At 42.4% G+C, this 27,500-nt stretch overlaps 1 protein-coding gene across 2 annotated transcripts in view; it reads left to right on the top strand.

Annotated features, from left to right (window-relative positions):
* Positions 1-27,500, top strand: part of LOC147017464 (kinesin-like protein KIF3B) — a 65,143-nt gene that overhangs the window by 26,186 nt on the left and 11,457 nt on the right. For both annotated transcript variants that reach the window (XM_085847140.1, XM_085847139.1), the window contains exons 3-8: positions 12,603-12,704; positions 18,235-18,357; positions 18,513-18,631; positions 26,758-26,868; positions 27,054-27,174; positions 27,483-27,500. The exon at positions 27,483-27,500 is cut by the window's right edge and continues 161 nt beyond it. In XM_085847140.1, coding sequence (XP_085703266.1) covers positions 12,603-12,704; positions 18,235-18,357; positions 18,513-18,631; positions 26,758-26,868; positions 27,054-27,174; positions 27,483-27,500 — 594 coding nt within the window. The remainder of the gene's footprint in view (positions 1-12,602; positions 12,705-18,234; positions 18,358-18,512; positions 18,632-26,757; positions 26,869-27,053; positions 27,175-27,482) is intronic.

Genomic DNA, 27,500 nt, shown 5'->3' with positions numbered 1-27,500 from the left:
TGATGATTCGCCAACAAGTCATGAAACTGATCCGGTAGCTGAAGGGGTGTGTAGCATTGGGATTCTCATGTGTGTACTACTGTACGTGTGAACATCTTTATAGTTGTTGAGGAACTCTGGGAAGGGTTCGAAACAGCATAGCACTTACCTTGTGTAGGTCTTCTTGCGTTGTTTTATGCAGATTCTTTGGTTTGTGGAGTGTGGGAGGGATCAATATATATATATATATATATATATATTTTGTTACGGCTGTGGAAATTCGCAAACCACCATTCAGGGCCCGTAAGTACATGTGTAGTTAGCCCTAAACCCGTTGTATAGAGGGAATTTATGCGATTCATCTGGGCTGCGACGCTTTGAGATAGCCATTTTTTCTGTTCTATGTTGATTTTGAACCAACCACGTCTCAACCGCCATCACACAACAACCACCTTAACCACCACGCCAGCCATCGTCACCAACTACAACCACGCTCCAACCCTCAGACAACAACAATAACGCCAACAGCCACAACCTTTACAACTCAATCCCACAAACATCGCATCACCGCCATTCCCAACGGCACCATAACCATCAACCACCACCGAAAACCCTCCACCACCTTCGCCTCTCTCCTTCTACGGCCATTCCTGCACCACCTGTGAACACTGAGCGTCAGGCTGTCTCGGGCCCGTTCAGCGATTGGTGCCAAACGCACCGAGCCGCCAGCGCAAGTAGCGGCCTTTCCGAGGGAGAATGCGGATCAAGAACGCTACACGCCCACTTCCCCTCCGTCCAATTAGCAAGCACGGGGCAGCTTGGCCCCGCCTCCAGGCGCGTCTGTGTGAAATCGATATATGCAAATTCTAGGATCAGGGGAGGTTCACGCCCCCGTTTCCTTCGACCAATGGGCGAGCGTGGCTGCGCCCCTGAGGTCATCCTGATCTGGATAATTGCATATTAGCGGCTCCTGCCAGCCTATAAAACGGCGAGCGCAAGGCGAATCGTGGCAGAGTTGAGTGGAGTCGGGTGGCGAAGTCATCGGTGTGGCAAAGAGTTGGGTTCTGGAGTCGGCTGAGAAGAGTTGCGGGAAGAGGCAAATGAGCTCGGGTCCGAGGCGAGAAGGATGGCGGTCGGCGACGAGGTCGCGGTGTGGGATCGCTTGTCGCGGGACCCAAGCCAGCCAGCCATTCTCCTCCCCCAGGGCATCAACAATTCCCCCTTTCCCCCACGCTGAGATAGTGCAAAAAGGGGTCCCGTTCCCACCCCACTCCAAACGTCGTGCCAACGAAACCCGCCAAGGAGCACGGAGCAGGGGCACAGCCGCGCGGCCACATTTGCGGCTCATCCGCCAACGCGTCACGAGGACGCGGGTAGGACCCCCCCCCGGTCTCGCGGACCTGACCGCTCCTCCAGGTCACGCGCACAATTGGCCTACAGGCCTGTCTGCCCCCTTGTCTATGAGGGTGGCTTCTTTCCTTTGCTTTTGAGTAAATGTGTGTTGGCGCCGTCTGTAAAGTAGAACTGTATAAGTGTTGCCATGTGTGCGCGTAGTCGGTAGTAACTCTGCGTCATTGTTGCTTTTGTTTTGGTTGCTATATGTGCATTTTGACTTTATGGCTGCATGTATGTGCTTTCCGTGTGCCGGGAAATAAATGTGCATTGTGTGAACTGTTTTCCCGTTTCGCTTCGTCTTTTCTTTATTGACCCTCCATCCTGCTTCACGTAAAGGGTTCGTAGTGGGTGCAAAATGCCCGGTAAATAATCTGAACCGTCGAGGTTGACGATAACACCGCTCTGTTATCCCGATAGTACGGAACGGGCCGCCCAAGCGGCTCGTGTCCGAGTCGACCTGCGGTGAGGTACGATCGCCCGGTTTACCATCCGCGTGGGTACTTAGGTAGGTCGAGTTTGGCGAACAACCCTATCCTACGCGGGTGGCCGATTGGCACGATTGTGGTGAGGTCGAAAGGCCTACCCGTGACTGGCTCCGGATGATAGTTCCCGGAGGGTCACGACTGAATTGTCCGTCCGGTGGGCGACGCGGTCGCGATTCGAGTGACGTGGCCGTCCGCACGCCGGCGGCCGCGAATTCGCAAATATATATATATATATATATATATATATATATATATATATATATATATATATATATATCAAATGCATGTATACATACACACACAAAACCCAGTCTCCCAGTCACCCGCTCCCCCCGCCCCTCCCAATATTTATATTTCCTTCCTCCCAACTGATTATGGAATCTCGTTTTCCAACATAAAATGGGATATATTATTAACGTGAGTTTATTCAATGGGAGTGATCCTGGGAGTGAGGATGTGAGGGAGGGGTGGGGTGGGATGGTGGTGCTCACATATTTTTCCCCTATTTATGAGATCTAAATCAAAGCAAGCAACAAGTTTCCTTGCCAATGGAAACCACTGAGATGTTCATGATTTATACCTTTAAAAATTGTAGAGTACAAGATAAAATACCGACTTCGGAAAGGGTGATTCTGCCCACCTAACCTGCACCACGTGTCCATTACAAACATGACAACATGTGTTTTATTTCTACCCCATCACTAGAATGAAACAAAATTCTAATGGGATGGTGAAGAGGTATCGATTTCACTTACCTTTGAGGAGATTAAACTGGGTTTGATTCCCAACACGAGTCTAAACTGTGGATTGGTGCGTCACATGCAGGGCATTGCATCACAAAGCATGCTGTCCCGGATGGGAATTAAGCTGGGTGTTAGTTGCTAGCATTAGTTTGTCATGGATGTTAAAGATCCGACGGTGTCTTTCACAGAGTGCTCGTTATCACCGGCACTCTGAACAAATGACAAATTCCTGCCCAAAAAAGGTCCAACACTCCAAGTACTATATCGTTTTTGGCTCTATCTCTCAGTTGTGAAGAATCACTTAAAAAATTATCAGATCCGTATCCGGATATTCACCAAAATTGAATCAATTCTTTCTTGCCCCACACCCAACCTGTCCACCAAGTTTCGTCCAAATCCGTACACAACTTTTTGAGATATTGTGCTACATATCGGTTTAGCCCCATCTCTCAATGGTGAAGAATCACTTTTAAAATTCCAATAGTCAGATCTGGATCCGGACCTTCACCGAAATCTAATCAGTTCGTCCATGTCACACTCCCAACCAGTCCACAAAATTTTATCACCGAAATCTAATCAGTTCGTCCTTGTCACACTCCCAAACTATCCACAAAATTTTATCCAGATCTGTCTACAACTTTTTGAGGTATCCTGCACACAAACAAACAAACGACAGACAGACAGAAAGGGGTGAAAACATAACCTCCTTCACCTTCGGTGTTGGAGGTAAATATACAACACGTTATGTAACACAATGACAAAATAACAATCCAGGGAAGAGCCTCCCCTGTGTCTTCCCCCACTCCCTCCATTTGATCTCGTTTTTCCTGCAAATATCACTGTTGTGTCCCTCTATCCTGCTGTTGGTGTGTTTCTCCTCTTTCCACCGTGTTATTTCAGTTCCGTTCTGTTCTGTGCTCTGGGTCTTCCACAAGCCTCGACTTTGCATACAAAATAAAGGAAAGAGCCAAGCACACTTTGATGTGATTTTTGTTGTGTTAAATGGAAACAAGGCAAGTAACATATGTGTATGTATAGAATAAACCAATAACCTACATCGCCTCGTTAATGCTGATTAATCGTGTGTGGATAATCCTCATAAAGGGCCTTTTTAAAAGTGGTCAGGCATAAGACACAATATAGTTCTACCAGGTGGTTAAATTTCGTGAAGATCGCAGTAAAGTTGTGACCTATAGGCGATTGGCATGCAGACAAACTATACAGACAGACAGAATAACAGACCAGACCAACCAATATACTTGTGAATCTTCGACTTCGCAAATAACAAAGTAACATACTGATTGGGAAGGAGGAATTTTGCTATTCTGTCCAACAAAGCATTTAGTGACTATAAAGCGAGAAAATAGGAACTATCAGTGAAAGTCCCAAAACAACATAAAGTCTGATTGTAAAATGAAATCAATTTTCAGAGAAACCAATGCTCTTAAATCGTTGGGTAAACATTGTCACCATCAGATATATGGCAAAATGGGTGACGTTTGTTGATATAAGTGTAAAAAGGTGAAGGCGTCGTGTGTTGTACAGAAGCGGTTATCTAACCTTAGCTGTTCATATCTGATGATGTTCTTGTGGAGATGGTGAATCGAGTAGCGGTTGTTTAACGTTACCCTGCTATCCATGAATTAATCTAAGGGAGACTCATTTCCTGCTCATTGCTTCCTCTGATCTTTGCGGTGTTAAATTCCCCCCTTGGCCATGATTTTAGCAGTGTACAACACCAAGGGCATGACGTTAGGTGTCCACGTAGCTCGGTTATTCAGGTTGGCCTATTCACATTGTCATCTCAGCCTGTAGATCATGATTATGTGTTGATCATGGTTGATCCCAGGTACCAATCTCTTGTATTGTGATGACTTGTCCATTGTCTCCTAATGCCTTTGTAATTCAGGTGAATATAAAACCAAAGGATTGGGCTGTGGGAGGTGTCAATTAGCATGGTCTGTAAGGTCAAAATGGCAGGTACGTTTTAAGAATTTTTAATTTTGAATACTTGTGGACAATAATCACCAGATTGGCAACAACTGCTGATCAGAAAACACCATGTAATGCTGCTTGAGGGTTTTTATCAAAAAATAGGGGGAAAGACTCATAAAGTCTTTCTTTGAAGCTAGCTTGGCTTTTACCCCTCATGGGAGGAACCTTTGCTCCCTCCACCTCCCACTTCCCAATGCACCCCCCCCCCCAAAACAAACAAACAAACCTCATTTGTGTTTTTGTAATATCCACTCTGGTTGTCTTATTTTTGGTGATTATGGATTTTACAAACTGTTCTATGGCTTCTCGAGATTTTTGATGATGCCAGCGAACACTGCCAGGAAGCTACTCCAATTGGCTGATGTATCACTATCCATAAATCTCATTGCATGGTTTGTCTCGTTAAGCATGTATGACATCATCACCTGCTGTTGCACTGGGAAAACCATCAGAACATGTGATGTCGCAGTTCCTGAACTCCTTTGTACCATGTCAGCTCCATCAGTAGTGATCTGTTAAGGCTTAAACGGTCAATGTTAGACATTGCTGAAACTATTTTTTTCTTCATAATTTTACAACAACTGCAACAGAACGATCGTCCATATTTACGTTGATACTCTTTTAATGATAACCCTTGTTTTTTCATGAATGAGAAACTTTAAGAAATGAGTGAACAGCACAAAATAAATTGATACTTGCACAAACTTTTGTATGAAAATATAGATTCATGAAAGAAGGTTAAAAAGGTAACGTACTAACAATGGGCCACTGGGGGGGGGGGGGTCACAGTTGGACACAACAAGAGACAGACAGACAGACAGACAGACAGACAGACAGAGATAGAGATATAATCTGCGAGTGAGAAGGTTACGTTCAGTCAGGTTTATGGGGGTGGAGAATATCAATCCCTGGAAGGTAGAGCACGATTGAACTATTTCCAGGAGGCAGTTCCACAAATGGGAGAAAAGGGGAACAGACGTGTTAGCATCAAAATAAGTGCATGTAACACTTTGACTTTCACCACAAAGTCAGCTTGCGAAATAGTTTTGCAGAAGGCAAAATGTCGTGATATTTTGTGGCAGAAGCATTTGTGAAATGGAACGGCACTCAGTGGAGCGCATACCTCAGTTTATGTTTTGTATACCACTGATAAGCCAGATCTGCATCCAGACCTGAACCAAAATCTAATTGGTTTGTTCTTGTCACCTAACCAACTCATCTACCTAGTTTTGTCATAATCTGTCCACAACTTTAAAAAAATATCTTCATGTGTGTGTATATATATATATATAGGTTCACGAAAAAATATTTTCACGAAGAAAATATGTGACTACTATATTCGTTATTGTTGTGTGTCTGTATGTCTGTCTGTCCCGAGCATAGCTCCGTGGGTTTTGACCCGATCCTGACAAAATTTTGGTGGGAGGTTTATATCATGATCTTGTTGTGTTTTCCTGAAAATGGGCGTGGTGCGCCCATTATGGGCGGAACCGCGCCCAAAAAACGTGTTATTATGGGGTAGCCGATTTCAATTTGCATCTCCTCCTCGGGGGATGTCGAATCTGATGGGTTTCGGTATTTGGTTAGCCCAATAGCACCTGCATAGCCCCACGGAGCTCGTTTTTTTTTATTTTTTTTATTTTTTATTTTTTCTTCATTTTCGTCCCAAGGTCAATGTCACAAGGTCACGAACTTAGAAGATTGCGAATTTTGACATAAAAAATTTCTTCTCCGAGGGGTTTGTCGAATCTGGCAGGGGTTTCGGTATTTGGTTAGCCCAATGGCACCTGCATAGTCCCACAGAGCTCGATTTTTCATTTTCGTCCCAAGGTCAAGGCCACAAGGTCACGAACTTAGAAAATTGCGAATTTTGACATAAAAAAATTTCTTCTCCGAGGGGTTTGTCAAATCTAGCAGGGGTTTCGGTATTTGGTTAGCCCAATGGCACCTGCAAAGCCCCACGGAGCTCGATTTTTCATTTTCATCACAAGGTCACGAACTTAGAAAATTGCGAATTTTGACGTAAAAATCCATCTTCTCCGAGGGGTTTGTCGAATCTGACAGGGGTTTCGGTATTTGGTTAGCCCAATGGCACCTGCATAGCCCCACAGAGCTCGATTTTTTTTCATTTTCATCCCAAGGTCACGAACTTAGAAAATTGCGAATTTTGACATAAAAAAATTTCTTCTCCGAGGGGTTTGTCAAATCTAGCAGGGGTTTCGGTATTTGGTTAGCCCAATGGCACCTGCAAAGCCCCACGGAGCTCGATTTTTCATTTTCATCACAAGGTCACGAACTTAGAAAATTGCGAATTTTGACGTAAAAATCCATCTTCTCCGAGGGGTTTGTCGAATCTGACAGGGGTTTCGGTATTTGGTTAGCCCAATGGCACCTGCATAGCCCCACAGAGCTCGATTTTTTTTCATTTTCATCCCAAGGTCACGAACTTAGAAAATTGCGATTTTGACATATAAATCCATCTTCTCCGAGGAGTTTGTCGAATCTAGCAGTGGTTTTGGTATTTGGTTAGCCCAATGGCACCTGCATAGCCCCACCGAGCTCGATTTTTCATTTTCGTGTCAAGGTCACAAGGTCACGAACTTAGAAAATTTCGAATTTTGACATAAAAATCATACGACCGCCCAAACTTTGAGAGCGAGGATGACAATATTTTTTATGCATAATCTTGAGGTCATTCCCCACCTAAAGTCTTGAAACCATCTTGCTCTATCTCAAACACCTTGCCCGTGGCGCCCCCTTCAAGTTTGTTTTTACACTGATTTCATCAAAGTATGGATAATCCGTGGAGTGCGAAATGCCATATAGCCTATATGACGTTATATTGTTCCTGGAATGTTCCAGAGGAAGTTTTGCACCAAAGGTCATAAGCCTTGACCTTTGACCTTTAAAGGGCACAAAGGTCAAATTTTCAAAGTTGTGGGAATCGAACCGGGTTTTCGACCTTCTTCGACGAACTAACTCCAATAAGCTATAGCACGTATCCTGTTTCCTTATTTTAATGTCCACAACATTGTTTTGTGACCTTTAAAGGTTATGCAAAGGTCAAATTTTTTTTTTAGTTGTTGAACGAAACCGGGTTTTCGACATTTTGCAGCTAATAACCTGTCACTTGTACCACATCATGAAGATCATTTTTATAACTTGGTCAAACATTATCACATTGTCTCATCCTTGACTTCTGAAACAATCTACATCGTCAAATACCGCTCGTGAACCATCGTCGTCTTCAGACTTGTATATCTATATTAATATTTCGGCACGCCCCTTTCTTTGTTCCACCATCAGATTTTTGTTACTGCATGAAATGAAACAAGCTTTGACATATATAGTAATGATATTATTGTCTTCCTGAAGAGGCTCCTTAAAATTCGTTTTCATGATTCTGGTAGTTATCTATATTAATATTTCGGCACGCCCCTTTCTTTGTTCCACCATCAGATTTTTGTTACTGCATGAAATGAAACAAGCTTTGACATATATATATATAGTAATGATATTATTGTCTTCCTGAAGAGGCCCCTCAAAATTCGTTTTCATGATTCTGGTAGTTATCTATATTAATATTTCGGCACGCCCCTTGCTTTGTTCCACCATCAGATTTTTGTTACTGCATGAAATGAAACAAGCTTTGACATATATAGTAATGATATTATTGTCTTCCTTAAGAGGCTCCTTAAAATTCGTTTTGATAATTATGGTAGTTAAACAGTTCATGTTCTCCATTTGCAAAATGGGAGGAATTATTGCACAAAAAAGAAATAAAAATGTTTCCCATTTTTTAGAGGACCACTAAGATGAGTTCGGCTCATAGAATCACGCTCCATTTGGGGAGAGAACAGTTGAGTTCATACCTGACTAATTTGCACTTTCCATGTGCCGTAGTTTCTTCACAAAACCATGACTTTCTGACCAGCTAAAATCTACAAGATATGAATATGTAGACGAAACTGATCCGGCCTTTTGGATCACTTTAAAGTAGGGTGCCCTGTAATTTTAATGCGCTCTATGGATCCTCTGGAACTCACGAATGGTACACGTTGTGTAGTCACTAAACTACGTGGTAATGTCATCGAAGTGGAAAACTTGAATGATAATCAATGGATAAAAATGATATAATATATTGTTTAAAATACATTCATGCTATCTGTCTTTTACCATATGTTGCCAGTGATGCCCGTCGAAGACGGGCACCTTCACTAATATATGTGTGTATATATATATATATATATATATATATATATATATATATATATATATATATATATATATATATATATATATATATATATATATATATATATATATATATATATATATATATATATATATATATATATATTGTTTTTAGCCCCATCTCTCAATGGTGAAGAATTTTAAAATTCTAGTATTTGGATACAGATCTTCATAAAAATCGATTCAATTTGTCCTTGTCACACACTGAACCTGTCCACCAAATTCCGTCTGAATCCGTTCATAACTATTTGAGATATCCTGCTCACAAACAAAGAGACTGGGGTGAAAACATAACCTCCGTCCACATTTGGTGGCGGAGGTGAAAAACAAGAGAATAGTTTGAGCTTTTTAAAAGCAATACAAAATAAACTTCTCAATTTAGAAGATAACATGGAACTTTTTGTACCCAGGCTATCATTTGAAAATCAATGTAATTTACTCAAACTATATTGATTGGAGATATTATGAAAAGTACGTGGTTACAAAAGTTGCGTAAAAGGGTAATAAAATGCAATAATACTGGCATATGGAGTAAAAGGGCTAAGGGAATTAAATAAAACGATGCAATTTAAGGTTCCTGTACCAAAACCATCCCATTCTGTCCAATCTTTCCTTCTCGTATCCACTGTCCCGATGGGACTTTGTCTTTATCACCCAAAAGGAAGATAAAGATCTTTCCATCCTGAACCCCGCATCGGTGATGAGCCCAGATGGCATTGATGTCCATGTTATCAAATCCTGCTCTGCTGCCCTTGCTTCTCCTCTGTCTGTGCTCTTCTATCTGTCCTTCTCCTTTGCCTGCCTCTCGTCTGCTTGGAAGTTAGCAAACGTCATTGATCCTGGCCATTCACAAGAAGGGTTCCAAAAACAGATCCTCTCAAATCCAAGCTAGTAAGCTTACTTCCAATTAGAATGAAAGTCATGGAATGCATCTTTGCTGTTGATATTGTGTTTCCTCTTTTTCAAACAGCTTGATCTCTAACCATCAGTTTGATTCCATCCCAATCACTCAACTTTGGACATACTGCTGCTCCACCTTCAACAATGGTGGGATGCCCTAAACCACAAACAAGGGGTCAAGACTGTCTTCCTGGACATATATTGGACATTTGACACAGTCTGGCATCCTTCTCTGCTCACGAAGCTCACTGCCTGGGGCATGCAAGGTTGCCTTTGTACCTGGTTTTTACTTTCTCCACTCACACACAGTCATTGCATTGCTATCAACCAACAGTAGTCTTTTTTTGGCCCAAGTGTGTTTCACAAGAATATTTTCCTCTCCTTTCCCAGTAGAAGCTAGAGTGCACCCTCGAGGCCTTATCTACATAAACGACCTCTCCCTTGCTCTGGAAAGCACTCTGTTCTTTACGTATGATTCCACATTGCCATAGAGTAGGCCTACCCCATGTCAACCAGAGGCAGAAAGCAGCTGCATCATTCTCTGCTGATCTGTAATTGATTAGATGCTAGTCTGATAAGCGAAATGTGTCCTTCATTCCTGGCAAATCTTAATCTCACCCTGTCATTCTTGAAGGATCGTCAAACAAACCTATCCATCGATTTGCAGGGTCATGCACTGCGAGAGGTTCAGTGTCTTGCATTTCTGGGCCTCGCCTTCAGCTTTGACCTATCCTGCACTGATTGTATTGCAAAGCTGTCCTGGAAAGCCATTCACAGACTGATTTCGAATGGCCTGGAAAACTCGAGCTTCTTGGAGAAGGAAGAACATTTGTGGAGATTCTCCCTAGGTGGTACAATGGGAAGGAGAGAAGGGAAGAGGTGCGAGTTGCTGTGTGTGCGCCATGCCACGTTTGGTTTGCCGAATAAAGGAAGACTCACCTGCTTTTGTGGATCGATTGATTAAAGGGCAGTCATATTTTCGTGACACTGGATATGGTCACGGTTGTTTAAACTTTAATCTGCGTCGTCTATAACTTGTATATCTGTTTTCTCCATGTAAATCCATCAATTTACTGGTCAAAAAAGAATTCAATTATGTTTCGTCTGTGCCGACCACTTTATTTTGCAGAGATGCTTCTCCTTCACAAGTTTCGAGGAATCTGGTCCACTGATGCAGTTTGTGACATTTTGGACCGATCAGTGCAGCGGTTCTGTAGAACTTGGAAATCTTTTGAAAAAGAAAATCATAAATCCAAGTTGATCACCAAATACTCAGAGCAATTTATTTTTAAATGTTGAAGGCTCCAGTCATGGACTACATTGTCCTCATAAAGGTCAGGCCTTAAACGAAAGAACTGCATGGGTCGAAAAATGAAGAAAAAGAGAATAGTCTAAGAGTTTTTGAGGAAGTAAAAAAAAATGCTTTTGGAAAAAAGAGAAGATCATAAATGTTTGGAAAGACATGAGAAGGTATCGAGTTCCAGAGCTTGGCAGTGAAGGGGGGAGAAAAAAACCAAACATCATAACTGCCCACCCTTGAGTTGCCAATGGCCACACACCATGATCATGTGATGTAATTGCTTGTCGAGTATTTTGTTGTCTCGCTAATGGTGGAGGTACACAAGCAGCAAGTTCTCGGGAGCAGAAACCGAAGTAACATCAACAGAAAAGAGAAAGGGCCAACTTTGCGGTGCAATTCGAGTGGGTTGAGTTTTGAGGTCAGATTGGTAGAGTTGATAAGTCGGATTACCTTGGATTTAATTCTGTCCAATAAGTATGTGTAGTTGGAACCTCCCCAGATGTGAGAGCAGTACTCTATACAAGGACAAATCAATCATTTATATAGTTGAAGCAACTGCTCAGAGGAGAAAAATCTTCGACATCTGAACAGGAATCCTAATTTCTTCGAGGCAGACTGAGCTATTTGCGTAATGTGAGGATTCCAAGATAAATTTGATGTGAGGGTAATACCCAGTAGGTTTATTGTATCACATGATGTAATTATGGAGCTTTCACACGATAATATATATATATATATATATATATATATATATATATATATATATATATATATATATACACATACATTAAACTTAACCTGATTACATTTGCTGCACTGATTACGGATCTTGTCCAAATCCGAATTTAAAGAAGTGGCTGTGTTGAAACGAGATGTAGATTGGGTAAGGGAAGATGGAGCAGATGTTGAAAACATGGATGAATGTAATGTTGAGTCATCGGCATAAGAGTGCATTTGGTTATTTGTAGAAGAAAGGAGGTCATTGATGAAAAGAAGGAAGAGTGTTGAGGACAGAACGGAACCCTAAGGGACACTGCTGTTGATAAGGAAGGAGAGAGATGTTGTTTTTGGTGGATGGAGTGCATTATATCTGATGACTTGTAACAACCCCTGTGATATTTGCTGTTTAACCGTGTTGTGGTATCAAAGAAAAAGTCACAAAAAAATGTGGCAGAATAATAATCCAAGCAAGAACAATCTGCTTCTAGCTCATACTGGCTTTGAAGTCTCATTTGGGTTCCATAGTTGTAAATCGAAGACCAAATTTTTTTTTTGGCATTTTCACTTCAAAATTTATATTTTCTTTATTTAAAGTCTTGAATGATATGGTATTCCATATCAAACATTATAATCGTCTTTTTAGCCGAAGCACTTCAAAATAGCAGCCAAATAGCTGAAGGGTGAATGGAAATGATGGAATTTCATGAAAAGGGTGGCTGGCTGTACAGGCTCCGCAATATATGCATCAAGATGAAGAATAAGAATAAAATGTGAGCAAAGGAAGTGCTTTGTTTCATATCTGTGATGTCTTGGTTTTTTTCCCCTCTGTAGATGATGGAAAGCAAGCTCTTAGTTGGAGGGAAGAACATCATGGACCACACAAATGAACAGCAAAAAATGTTGCAGTTGAGGAGGCAGGAAATCGCTGAGCAGGTTGGTCTCATTATATGCTTCCCCCGATAAGATACGAGGAGGCTAACTGCTGTTGTAGGGTTTGTTTCTACAAGTGGTGACCCCAATTTTTAATGGTACCGCAGAGGTTCTTAGATCTCTAGGAGTACTAAAGGTGTGTGTGTGTGTGTGTGTGTGTGTGTGTGTGTGTGTGTGTGTGTGTGTGTGTGTGTGTGTGTGTGTGTGTGTGTGTGTGTGTGTATTCTCCCTGTACTCTCAACACTATGTCAGGATCCTGAGTTCAAATCCCCCTTGGCTGTTGAATTAAATCTCGGTGGGATTGATTCTGCCTGTCATCCTTCCAAGGTCGGCAAAATGAGTGCCAGCTTGCTAGTATCCTGTGTCGGAGTGGCGACCCATCCAGTATTGTACCCAATGGCCAAGGAGACTGCTTAGGCAGCACCAATGCTCTACACAGAGTATGGTCCTGATGGATGAAAAGTATGGTCCTGACTCCTGACACTCCCAATTTCCGAGCTGTATCTCGAAGTTGGCTTGCACTTTCAGAATGAAATTGTGCATCAACAATGTGAATAGAAAGTAAGCGGCATTGACTATTTTTTTTTTAACCTTGAGTTAATTTTTAAGTTACAGGCATTTTAACATTTTTCACCAAAACTCGACCAAAGTTTGTGTAATCATCACAAAATTTCCCTCTTTTAGAGATCCCAGAGAGGAAGGCTCATTTACATATAATTTACGTCATACCCCTCCAGGTTAAAAGTCAAGGTTAAATGGTGGTCTGCAATAAGAAATGCGATTTATTTATTTATTTATTTTTTGTTAGTTTTTGTTTGGTCATCGCTCAATTTTGCCTCAGTTTACCGCTTGGCCTTCCAATATGTTCTTGCATCATAATCATGGACTTGCATTGAAGTTGTGCACCTGATACTTGATTTGTGTCCTTGACTTAACCTTTTTCAGATTGTGACCTAATGAACGAAAAATGCCTTTTTGATCATAACTTGAATAATTTTCCTCCGATTTTCATGACATTGAGTATTGTAGATGGGGACACATTTTCTTGATTCAATCTATTCCTAAATGTTGAAGGTCAAGATCATATGGTGGTCCAAATAAAATGTGGCCATCATTGCATTGCGGGCCAAGGTTAAGTCACGCGGGATTGCTACGGGTAAGCCGGGGGAGGCGATCACTTTGTGATCACAGATATGTAGTTGAATTTGGTGACGCTGAAGCTGGATTGCCTGTCAAGCTTTTACATCTTGGTCTCAAGTGTCTTTTTCAGAGGGAGTTTTATAAGACAAGGAAAAGTAAACTCTGAGCTCTGCTTTCCAAATATGAATCACCCATGTTTAGTTAATAATTCCTAACTATAATTATGATTTGACTTCTGTGTTGGTGTAACAAAGTTGTTTGTATTTTACAATCTTGATGTTTTCTTCCTGAAGAAAGAGCTAGGCAAGCTACTTACTGTGTGTGTGTGTGTGTGTGTGTGTGTGTGTGTGTGTGTGTGTGTGTGTGTGTGTGTTTGTAAATGAGAATTCAGAAAACATGTATAGAAAAGAGTTGTTGGTGGTGTTTGTGTTGTTTGGCTGCCCTGGTCAGTTCTGCTTGAACAGGCCCGTGGAACATTGGCCAATTGATGTCCCAGGAGCGACCCAGAGATCCCTCACATCTATGATGTTGTGCTCTTGTCTAAGTGGAGCCAGGACCACAGTCTTCCATCATGTGTTTTGTTGTGTGTGGGGCGGCCCCAGCAAAGGCTGCAGGTGTCAGTGGTGTCGTTAGATTCTGGGTTTGTAGTTTAAGAGCTGTGGGTGGTGCCCACAGCGGAGGCGTGCAAGGTGAACACGATCAGACCTGGAGAGTAGTTGGTCTGTGTCATGGATGTGTGGGGGTTTACTGCCCAGGATACTGTTTGAATCTAGTTTGTTGATTGTGTTTATGGTGATGTGGGTGTGGATGTGTTTTTTGTAGTTTCCATTGTTCATTGCAGGGATGTTTTGGAGGAGGCCACTGTAGTGTCTTTGTGGTGTTGCTTTAATGTGCCTTGGGGCCTGTGAGTGGTTGTACATGTCGTGGCAAGGGTGATTATGGTTGGCACTTGCTGTTACAAGGAACTTTACACCTCTCATGTCCAAGTGGTATTTGATTTTTGTATTTTAATGTGCAACGTGAAGGGCTTTTTTTTTTTTTAAATTTTAATGAAGGGCTTTTTTTGTTTGGTCTGAAAGGTGTACAGTTGTGTGTTTTATAGGCTGTCGGCCCAAGATGAGATGGTGTCGTTAATGACTGATCTCATGTACTATTTGTATATTAGTGGTGTCCAAAGTCAGTGCCTGTGAGTGCCCTAAGTGTGTTCAGCCTAGGTGTGCATGTTTTTTTCATGTTTGTGATGTGATCTGAGAATGACATAGATGTGTTAAAGGTGACACCGTGTGTGTGTGTGTGTGTGTGTGTGTGTGTGTGTGTGTGTGTGTGTGTGTGTGTGTGTGTGTGTGTGTGTGTGTGTGTGTGTGTGTGTGTGTGTGTGTGTGTGTGTGTGTGTGCGTGCGATATAGGGATGTTGTTCAGTGCTGTGTTCCTTGATGTAATGTTTTGTTAAAAGAGTAACTGTTGATTTTGAGGGGGCGACGTTAAATCTGTTGATGGTGAGTCAGGTTTGTAGGGCGCTGAGGAAGGATTGAAGTTGTGCTGTGGCAGTGTTGATGTTGCTATGAGTCGAGGTAATGGTTATATCGTCTGCATATGAGGCTATTTGTATGTTCTCGAGTGGTTGTGGAATGTTGTACATGAACAGATTAATGAGTGTGGGGGAGAGGACTGAGCATTGAGGCATTCTGTTAGGAAAGTATTGTGTGCGTGATGACTTGCCGTTAAAAATTACGAATGACTGTCTGCATAATAGGATAACTATTGGGGATGCCTCTTTGTGGTGGTTTCACCCCCCCCCCCCAATGCAAGATGTGGGCCAAATCTTCCCCACTTTTCCCTGCTGCCCAGATGTGTTGGAGCAGCATGGTCATGGTCAGAGAGAGAAAAGTGATTTGGGGAGGTGTTCGGGGGGAGGGTGAGTGTTGACAAAAGGGAGAAGAGGGTATTAAGAATTGCTATTTTACATACGAGTACACCTCCTCCCGACGGGAGTGACAGGAAGGGTCATGTTACGTCCTCTCTGGTGTATATAGATTACAGTACATGTAGTCTCGGGTCCATTCTTCTGTGGTGGACATAAGCAGAGAATGCCTCCAAGGATGTCGGAATTCCTCCGACATCCAGATTTATTTCATTTCAGTGTTAAACAGTAGTTGTGACTGTTTAAAAAGGTAATGATATGCGTTTGTGGTTGTTTTGTTTGTAATATTTTTTTTACTTCTGGTACGCCTCTTCTTCGTCCTCGTTTTCAAGCCCCACAAAATGGCACGATAAGTTATTTATACACGTTAACACGACATTTGTTCAAGGAAAAAAAACCCTTTGGGGAGGGGGGATATTATTAGTATTGTCATGGGTCTGGCGGTAAGGTTAATCCCCCTCCCACCTAATTTGTGGTGATGGGCGGTTAAAACTGCCAGCTCAGATAGCCGAGCGGTTTTCCATAGGAGGCGGACACGTTGATCCTCGGAGATTATAATTCGCATGGGAGGGTGGGGTGCGGCAATGGCAAAGCGATGGGGGCACAGATGGATGCACAGGGGGGTTTATACTCGAACCCCATGACAAACACATGGACACAGCAACTTGAAATAAACATGGGATTTAATGAAAATAGATAAATATTTACAAGGGACAATATTTCAGAATGTAATAATACATGAGGTAAGCTAAGCCTAAAGTTGAGGCACCTCTACACACAGACTTAAATACAGACAAGGGGGAAACAAAATAAAATAAAATCCTTCCTTCATTCTGGTATTTAGCTTGTCCAGAGATGGTCTTTATGGAACTTTGGGATTGAGGCACTTCGTCCTGCATGAGTAGATGCGCCCAAAAAAATGGCGCCAAGCCGCTCTCTCGCAGCGGGAAAAACGTATGTCGGGCAATCTCTCAGCAGTATTCAACACCAAGGCTCAGAGACCCTATGCAGCTTCTTCATGCATCGATCGTCCTCACCGACCCTCTGCTTTTCAGAATGGCGCCATTCCCCTCGGTGATATACTGTACATGAGGCCCCGGGGTCCATCTCTCATGACACAACCAAGAGCCAATGGTCAGCATCTTGTTCAGTACGCGAGCCAATTTGCCTCAGCACGAATACGAGAATCGTGCAGTCTTCTTTATGAGTCAAAGGAAAGCCAGCCGTAAAGCCCTGTTGCTACAGGCCATCTCCTAACTACGTTCTCTCTCGATCGTGTGCGTCCTTCACACCGGACTGAACCAACAAAGCCAACAACCTCCTCGCTTCTCTATCTCTCCTATCTCACACCGCACCGCTCCTATATCTCTATCTCACACCAAACAACCATTCCACCTCCGGGGCGTGGCTTGCTCACACGAAACCCAGGAAGGCAGGGTTCCCTGCCTGCTCAGCACGCTTGGCTCGCTTGTAAATGCAAAACCATAGGAATACGTCACAGGGGGCAATCACATACTGGGGGGAACTTATCCTTAATCCCTATTTAATTAACACTGCACCACCACCCCCCCCCCCCCATGTGGTGACACGTAACACTTAAGCTCACAGTTTCCCGACTTAATTACATCGATATATCTCCTACACGTCCACAGACCAAACAACTCGATTCAATCCTAACTTTCTTATGAAATTCCTCTCTCTATCCCCACAACCATAACAGTATTAATAGTTTTGTAATAACATTAATATTATGCTATTATCATTAGTTTTATTACTTTTGTTATTAGAAGTGGCCTTGGAAAAACACCATGGGAAGCTATCTTTAAACAGATATACACCTTAACACGGACTTCACTGAAAGCGGAACACCCCTTTGGGAAGGGAGGGGGGGTGAAGTCATTACAGCCTCCATCATGTGACCCTTAGTCCTTCTGTCAAGTTTGGTTGAGATTGGATAAGTAACGACCGTATGTATCGCGGTCAAAAAACCATCAGACAGACAGACACCAAATTGTGTATTTTAGTATGATGTAATATATGCAAGACCATTCTTAGATGGAGACTTTAAATGGGCTGTCCATTTTGTTAACACTTGTTCATGGATGTTGAACATCCCAAGTTTCTTTTGGAGAAGAATAGACTATCATGTGACAGGACGATAGCCAAGTGCTCCTATTTCTTTCTTGGTTGATTCAGCACCCTGTGATCAAGTTGCTCAGTTATAGAAACGTTCATGACCCAGTTGTGGATTACCCTGATGTTCCCATATGTGTATGGGGCAGCAACAAAGTGATAGCAATATGGAGATATCTCTGATGATGAGGTGTAACATGAGGAAGGTGGCAGAATCAAGGAATATTTGGAATTTGGTTGGTTTCAGGAACACTTTTTTTTAATATATCCAGAGGGACCTTGTGTCTGCAAGTTGTCAAATTTCAAAAGTGCTAATCATCGGGTGCAAACATCCAACAGAAACGCTGTGAGCGGGAGATGCAGCAGCAAATGGAAGAGCAAGATGAGGAAACGCTGGAACTACGAGAAACGTTCTCTTCACTGCAACAGGAGGTGGAACTAAAGACTAAGAAGTTGAAAAAGGTACCTGTTTGTGACACCTTTCTGGTGTTCAACTTGATTTTTAAACCGCCATTGTCTGCGAAATGACACCCACTGGTACGTCTTCACTTCCATTTCCACCATCTGACTTTTCACCCTCATCCGACTTTCTCTTGCCTTCCAACTCTCGCTTGCAGCTTTTTGCTAAGCTACAAGCAGTGAGGTCTGAGACGCGTGACCTTCAGGATGAGCACGTAAAGGCTCGGCAGGAACTTGAGCAGACGCAGAATGAGCTCACGAGAGAGCTCAAGCTAAGGTTTGTTTCCCACGAGGATAACTTTTCTTCTCGTTCTCTATCGGTTCATCCTTCTCTACTTTCCAGACATTAAATGATTTTTTTGGATGAGGAGTTACTTGCTATTTTCATTTCACCAGAATGAACTTTAAATGATGGTAGATCTATACAGGCAGGGTGTTGCACTGTAGATGTTGGAGGAAACATTAAGCCAACTGTCTCACGTGCTAGCACTTTTTTGTGGACATTTATGATCTCATGCCTTTTCAAGAATAGGCCAGGATGTGTCAGTATCCCTTAAATTAGTTCATACTAGGACGACTGCGCTTCTGTAGAGCGGCTCGCCTAACATTGTGTCAAATAAAAATGACATTCGAGGAGCCACAGGTCTTGGCATGATTCACCATATCATGTTGGAACAGAGACTGCAATGCTTCAACTTTTGTTTTCCATATAAATTGATTCGCTTCCCCCTCTAGGATAAGGGGAAGGTTTAATGCTGCTGTAGGGTTTGTTTCTGCAATTATTAATTGTATATCAGAGTTTCTTTGACCCTGAGTAGTACTAAAGCACCTTTTAGAATTTTTTTTTTTAATTCTTCCTGCATTCCTAATTTCCGGTGTATCTCGGAGCCGGCTTGGGCTTTTGGAATTAAATATTGCCCTAACAATGGTAATAAAAAGTTTGTGGCATTGACATAATTTTATTTGACCTCGACCTAATTAAGGTCATGACCAAATTATAGACGTTTTAACATTTTATTTAACCAAAACTCGACCAAGGTTTGGCCGATCAGAACGAAATAGATTTTCTTGATAACTCTTGATCCGATCAGGTTATCAAAACTCTTGATAACCGAGAACAAGGCATATTTACGATTAACTTCCAACAAACCCATTCGAGTTAAAGGTCAAGGTTAAATGGTGGGCTGAAAAAAAAAACTTTTTTTGTCATCGCTCAATTTTCCAATGTGGAATCTCAAAGACTGCTTGGCCTTCGAAGATGTTCTTGCATCATAATATTGTACCTGCATTGAAGTTGTACACCTGGTATTTGTTTTGTGTTCTTGACCGACCATTTTTGGATTGAACAAAAAAAAAAAACCCACCTGTTTTTATCATAACTTCATTCCTACTCCTCTGGTTTTCATGATGTTGAGTTTTATAGATAGATTGTAGATGGAGACACATGTTCTTCATCTACACTCTATCTTTAAAAGTTGAAGGTCAAGGTCATGTGGCGGTCCAAACAAAATATGCCACCATTGGATCGTGGGCCAAGTGTAAGTTGTGGGCGATTGCCAGGGGAGGCTTACCCGTGGCGATCACTTTGTGATCACAGATATCTAGTTCCAATTAATATTGCACTTAATATGTTATGTACGTAGTACACTCGGCCAAAATTATTTAGCCCCACTCCAAACACGAAGTCTGACACCTGCATCACCTGGCACTTTTATCCAGTGTTACTGCATCGGAAAGGTGAGCATCTCTTTGCTTGTGCGAAAATTACTGGCAATGGCAAAAAGAAGATGTCTCCACAAACATTTAATACTTTGTTAAAGATGAGCCAGCGATAAATAATCATAGCAACCTTATCCCCATGGCATACGTCTGTACAGAGCCCAGTGAAGATGATAAAAACACCAAAATCTCCATAGAGGAAACTGGTACCTGACACCTGTCTCTGCCCACAAGCCGGAGTTTGAAAGAAGGGACACAAAGGTAAAGGGAAAGAGTGATGGAAGCAAAATAATAATGTATATCACACAGGAGAATGGATAAAAATATACTAGGAGGGGTTGAGAAAGCAAGCGAATGGGGTAAAAACCGAGCCAGGATATCGTGCCTTGAGATGGCAACCCAAAACTGACGTGCTTTGCCCTGTTCTCCGAGACCTTGTGCAGGTTTGTGGTATCATTCTCTCAAATGATCTCTGTGGAACTGGAGAAGAGACTCGCGTCCACTGTGCTCACTCTCTACCCGCTGCAGAGCTTTCTTGCACACTGCTTTCTCTGGGTTTCTCATCTTAAGTGTCTGCCTTCCCTTATTAACTCTCTGCCTTAAAAAAAACACAACCATGTAGAATTAAAAATGTAATTGTTGAAGGATTGTTCTGGCATTCATTACAAGTGCCTTTTTTGGCACGAGGAATGTGCAGAACACCCGACTGCAAGTATCTATAATTACCTCTGCTATCGAAGATGGATGGAGGTTGGGTTGTCACCCCTATCTATCTATCTGTCTGTCTGTCTGTGAGCAGGATATCTCAAAAAGTTGCGGACGGATTATGCTGAATATTGGTGGATGAGATGAGTAGGTGACAAGAACAAGCCGATTCAATTTTGGTTAAGATCTGGATGCAGATCCAGCCTATCAGTGCCCAGTGGGCTATAAAACGTAAACTGTTCAGCTTGACAGAAGTATGTGCTCTACCAAGTGCTGTTCGAGTTCCCTCATGCAATAATCGTTCAGCACGTGCAACTCCTGCACTCTTCGGTTTTTCGAGGTGGCACGAGGCATTCTGAACAAATTTGAAAGTCCTTCCGAGACACCAGTGTGTGGATCATCCAAAAATCACACTGATTATATTATTTACCAATCCATCACAATGCCACCATCTGTCAAAAATGAGAGGAATACAATAATTTGTCAACTTCAAGCAGGGTCTTCCATTAGCCATGTTGCAAGGCTCTTTTACGTGAGGAGAGGAAGTGTTTATGACCTCAGAAAACATTATCAAGCCACTGGATCGACAACAGATATGCTCTTTAACATGAGGAGAGGAAGTGTTTATGACCTCAAAAGACATTATCAAGCCACTGGATCGACAAGAGATACGCCAAGAAGTGGACATCCCAGGACAACGACTCTCAGTCAGGACTGATACATTCTCATGACCCATCTACGCAATAAAATTTAAACTGCCCAATACTGCAAATACACTCCCTTGACCTTACAGGATAAATTTGCCCTAGACATCTCCTTGAAGTAGGGATCTGTGTTCGTCATCCTGCTCAGCGTCCAAGACTTGCACAGCAACACATGTAAGCATGCTAGTAGTGGTCATATCATGTCTGATGGATATGGAGGCAATAGTCAAGTGTTATGATCAGTGACTAATCCAGGTTTTTAAAGGTATGATTGCCAAGCAAGTGCCTCCAGAAGATGCACTGAGCGATATGCCACAGTCTGTGTCCAGGAAACTGCAAGTTTTGGATGTGGAAGTGTCATGATGTTGGGTGGTATTGCTGAAACCTTTTGCACCAACTTGATCCATATCCATGGGAATTTGACAGTGGATTGTCATTGAGATCTTACAGCAACATGTGTTGTCTACACTTCAACAACATGGTCCAGGAATCATTTTTATGCACAATAATACTCCTGCTCACAGGACCATTCGAAGAAGGAACTTTCTTGTCAATGCCAACCTAAATGTCATGAAACCCTGGCCTGCCATCTCACCAGATTTAAATCCAATTGCACATCACTGGGACATCACTGAACGTCTCATTCAAACTTTTCCAAGATAGCCACAGACCTGAGCTGGAACAGCAGCTGATTTAGGTGTGGAATGCCATTCACCAGGGTCATATTAGAATGCTTTTACGGTCAGTCATTACAACGATTGCTGCTGGAGGTGGACATACCTGGTGTTGAGATTGTTACTTCCATATTGTGTCCGTATGTGAAAACATTCGCCACAACATGGCATTATGTGATTATGTCACAATGAAATGGATATCTAATTATTCAGCATTTATCTCTCGGAGGTTTTCACCTCATCTGTATCCCGTGATATCCCATAAATAAATCGCATCATCAACAACAATCATATGTTCAGTTTTTTGATGGTGGAGAGTTTGCAGATGGAGGAAAATGAACCAGCCCTCTCACTTTCATTACCTCCTCCACCGAAGGTGAATGAGGTTATGTTTTCACCCCTTTCTGTCTGTCTGTTTGTTTGTTTATGTGCAGGATATTTCAAAAAGTTGTGGATGGATTCGGACGACACTTGGTGGACACGGGTGTGTGACCACGACTAATTGATTCGATTTTGGTGAAGATCAGATTCGGGATCTTGATACGAGCATTATTTAATTTTCAAAGTGATTCTTCACCATTGAGAGATAGGGCCAAAAACGATATAGTCCTGTATAGCATGATATTTCAGGGATGTATTGGGCCCGATATGTTCTCATGGATCAAGCATTACGTGGCAGAGGTGTGTGCTCTACCGAGTGCCCTTCTAATTTTTGTATGAAAAGTGTTGACCATGACATTGTAGACCCAAGTGATGTATTCCATTGAGTTCCTCGACCTTTGAAACGTGGGTTTTGCCATCAAAATCAAGTCTCAATGTCTAATATAGGCCGTTATTGGAAGAAAGGCATTTCGATGGTGGCCATTTTGAATTCTCCAATAAAAAAAAAAATTCCCCAAGGGTGCCAGCCTGGCACCCGGCTGATTTATGACCAGTAGTGCGAGTTCTCATAGAAACAACAACAAAACATTGTTAATACCCCAAATCGTCCATGGGCTCAGGCCAGAAATTCCACTTGTCGGTACCATCTAAGGAAACCAATCCTAATTATGATTTTTGAATTGGTGTCTATATAGATCATATTTTGATGTGATAACCATTGCAGACTGGCAGCTTATTGGTAGTTATCATCTTTGGAATGTACCCACCCTCCGCCTCATGAAAGCGAAAAGGCAAACTCAGAAACATTCACTAATGATGCAATTGCTGTTTCCACATGGGGCGAGAATGAACTGCAAACCACAAATACATGTCTGAAATGCTTTATTTATACCATCCGAATAATCCTTTCTGTCATTCCTGAAGGCAGAATTTGTTTTATGGCAGAAAGGGGCGAACAATCGGGCCAATCAAAATGTTGCTGATTAGTGATTTTCAGTACATTTTAATTTATAATATTGTCATACAAGTTCCCTGGGTAGTGCTACTGAACCGCAGTAGCCTACAACATGCACACGTTGTATGAGGAAAACATTTATGAACATTTTACAAGTTTTTCCCACAGTTAAAGGAATTGCCCTTCCCCTACCCAAGTTCCAACAAGCGTCCAAAATGGGAAATTTACGGACAACCCAAATTTCACCACGCTACTGTGGCATGAAAATGTACTATGTTTTACTCATGCATATTTGTAGCCATGAATGTCCTTGTGATTGTGCCAAAACATTCACACCATGGATCAGTAGTCCAGTATTCATCACTGTTATCAGCATCAGAGTCCTCGAGGTCTACAACCTCTTCCTCGACATCAGCGGGCTGGTTGCTGCAGGTTCACAACTTGCACATGTCAGTGCACTTCAGGCTATTGGCAAGGCACGTGCAGTCTGGGAGTTTGCACGACCGTCCACACTTGCAGGAAAGCATTTGCAACACTGCATCTGGTGCTGGAGAACCCTGCATCCACTCGATGGCCAGCTTCCCGTCATCAGCGGTCCATCCACAACCCTTGGGACTTGGAACATAGGGTTGGCATTGCAGACAGCGCCTCCAAATAGCAGCCTGGTAGTTTGCACGGAGGACGTGCATGAAGAGGCATTCTTCACATGGTGGAAGCTGACTGGACTCTATCTCTCCCCGTCTGGCACAGAAGAGTTGATGTCGGAGTTCATTGACTTTCGTGGTGTTGGTAGACGGCACGTACATGTGGCAGGTGACCTATTGCAGCTTCTTATAGAGCTCGGTGGATACTTCCCATGAATGACCGAGCTGACTGAAGGCCTCTTGGTAGGTCTTATCCGACTTCATTTGCTTCAAGGCGCCCATCTTTCCCCGGCCTGCAAAGGCACTGACTGTATCACAACCGGAGAACACGTGCAGTCCAACCAGGGCATCACAGTCACTGTCTCCCATCGATCTAGCAAGCTTGTCAATGTCTAGGAACCGTGTGCGGGTTTGCGTACCACAGTTCTGATACACGGGGCATGGGATGTCCTTATTGAAGGCAAGACACAGCACGAGGACATCTGTATCTTCGGCAGTGATCACCACAGCCTTGTACCCAGCCTCTGCTGCATGCAGAGCATGCAGAAGCATTCAGGTGTCTGATTCCTCCTGCGTGGACTTCAGCTCTGCCACTTCCTCCCAGTGGTCCTTGGGTTTTCTTTTTTTTTTCTTTTCCCCCAAAACGTCAATATCTCAGAATGGTAAAATGGTAAAAATGCAAAATACATACACTAAGCTGCTCTTCTGGAACGGTTATCACATATTGAAATAACCATGTAGTCCCTACCAATAACTTAGTAGCCCTAAAGTTTGGTTTCCTCAGATGGTACCGATATATGCCTGGGTCCATGGACTCAAAGCACACTTTGTAGTCTGTCACCAGATTAATATCAGTTTCCCTTTTCTTCCTTTGCTTCACAACTCTCTTTTCTTTTCTGCTTTGCTTAATCGTATTGCACTTGCCTCTCTATTTGTCTGTCTTTTATTATCAACCCTTAAACTTTTTTTTTCAATTAAGCGACTCATATTCATGTGCACATAATAAATAGATTCCTCCAAGATTAATTTTACGCCACTTCCCCCCTCTGCCTCCTCTTTCTGATTTAATTTGCTTAAACGCTGAAGACCTTTTATTACCTGCACATTAAAAAAAAGAAAAGAAAAGAAAAAAAAGGTGGATATTGTAATCGGCTCCGTCTGTCTGTCTGAGTCTGTCCGTCCATCAAGCCATCTCCTATACGGTTGTGCAGAAATTCACCAAAATTGGTAGTTATGATCACCACATGGAATGAAGGTGCAAAGGCAGCATCATTATTGCCCCCCTCCCCCCCCAGGGCGGAGTCAAAAGGTGAAATACCAAAAAATGCAATTACGGACACATTTTTAAACATTTTTTTTTGAATGAATATTTGTATATGCAATCAACATTGGGGGACGAATGAAATGTATCACACACTTTTGGATTTGACCCCAGGTTCATGCCCCAGGGGGTGGAACTTGGGGTCACAGGGGTCAAAATGGGTGGGGGGGGAATCTTTCAACTTTGCTTTAGGTGGGAAGCGTGGGGGTTTGCGATGGCATGCCATTGACTTCACTTCAATTTGCAGTGTTATTAATACAGTTAGCAGTGTGTTGGATCCGTGTGGCATTGTGTTCACTTGCTACACCAACAACGCATACCCAAACGTTTTTCACTTTGTCCAGCCTGACCTCACAATACTATACACGGGCCTTGAAAGGCAAGCATACATTGTCTTCATACAACATAATAATCTGAGAACTCTTTTGTAAACGTTGACAAAGGAAAAGCATTCTGGAAGTATGTGCACCACTTGTGTTTTGCCCTGATTCATAAGTAAATGTCATGTATGAGGTATCTTTCTTCAGATAAATTCCATCAAAACCAGCGTTCTGCACATATATTTTGTTGAGCTTGTGATTTATGGCCATGTCTTGGAAATCTTCCAAACCTGTGGTTTTCTGAGCTCTCATGGAAATTCCAAAGGTGGAAATGCTACCTGCCTCTGCTTGTATATTAGCGTCTTGAGCACCTGACTGAATTTCATTTTGAATTTCAGAGAGATCATCGTGAAGCTACTTCAAACCACATTTCCACCAAATGGTTTAATGTCTGAACTTAGCACCCAATTTACAAGAACAGTTATTTGCTGAAATGGCCATTTGGCTCACCATGCCTGTGCCATATCCACATCTCAGCACTTCAAAGGACTGCAACAAGTGCAAATAATACAGCTACCCCTGAGTAAGCAATATCATCAGGGTACTGTACATAATGGCCTTTTTCATTAAAGACACTCTGGGATGTTATATGTCAAGGCTTTACTTAACAGTCTGAACAGTTCTCTCCAGAATGTAGTGCCCTCTGCTGGCAAAAAACTGGATTGCGATTAGTTTTTAGTCAAATCTGATCAGACCAGGCATTGAGCTCAGATCAGAAAGCAATGTCGTCGGAATGACACCAAATGAGCTATCTATCTACTCGCAGACTATTAATGAAATTATTTTTAATGGATTGCTGAAAGATTATGTGTATTTAGATCTTCTGGTTTCTGATATACATGATGGCGTCGGCGTTTTTTTATTTTTTGCATGTGTGTAGATTTTTCTGAATCGTTAAAAGTTCATTCTTTTTGGGACAGATACCTTATCATTGAAAATTTCATCCCCCCGGAAGTCAAAAATAAGTTGATGCAGCGGGCTGCCTTTGATGAAGAAGACGATCACTGGAAACTGCAGCCCATCATTCCTGGGTAGTTATCCCATGAATCGAATGAATCTGATTTGCATAAAAATTTGTGCTGAATTGTATCAACGTAATAATGATTAGACTTGTATTTTTGAGGTTTCAATGTGATCTGTTTTCAACACCAGAGAAAAATGAGGAACACATTGTGAATTAGCATATTGCCATGTCCCTCTTTCTCCACACCATCAGACGTCCTCAAGAACAACAGCAACAGCAGCTTCCACGTCCTGTCTCCGCTGTCGGTTATCGGAGGCCGATATGTCAGGCTGCCTTTGACACGGTACTCCACTGGGGAAATGCGCGTTTTCGGGTGAGCAACCCAATGGGATCAGTATTCTCTTAGCACCACATCGTTTTCAATATACAGCCAGGTCAGAGGTAAAAAGAATCATTATTCCAGATCCAAATGTGATTCCAGGAGTTCAAATTCTTTGTAAGCATGGTGAGCGAATGGAGAGATCAATATTTTGGCAAAGGGGTGTTTGCAGTTTAGGTTAACAGCATTATTGTCTATCTTGTCATTGCAAGGTGATGGACATCAACTTTAGAAGGACATTCCATACATATGCTCAACCTGAGATTAGAGCAACAACTCTGAATTGTCATTTATCCGTGCAGGCTGAAAATGTGATGTTA

This window comes from Eptatretus burgeri, chromosome 11 (genome assembly GCF_056783735.1).
Source record: "Eptatretus burgeri isolate ZD-2024b chromosome 11, Ebu_testis_v1, whole genome shotgun sequence".
Lineage (NCBI taxonomy): Eukaryota > Metazoa > Chordata > Myxini > Myxiniformes > Myxinidae > Eptatretus > Eptatretus burgeri.
This window is presented reverse-complemented; position numbering and strand designations above follow the sequence as displayed.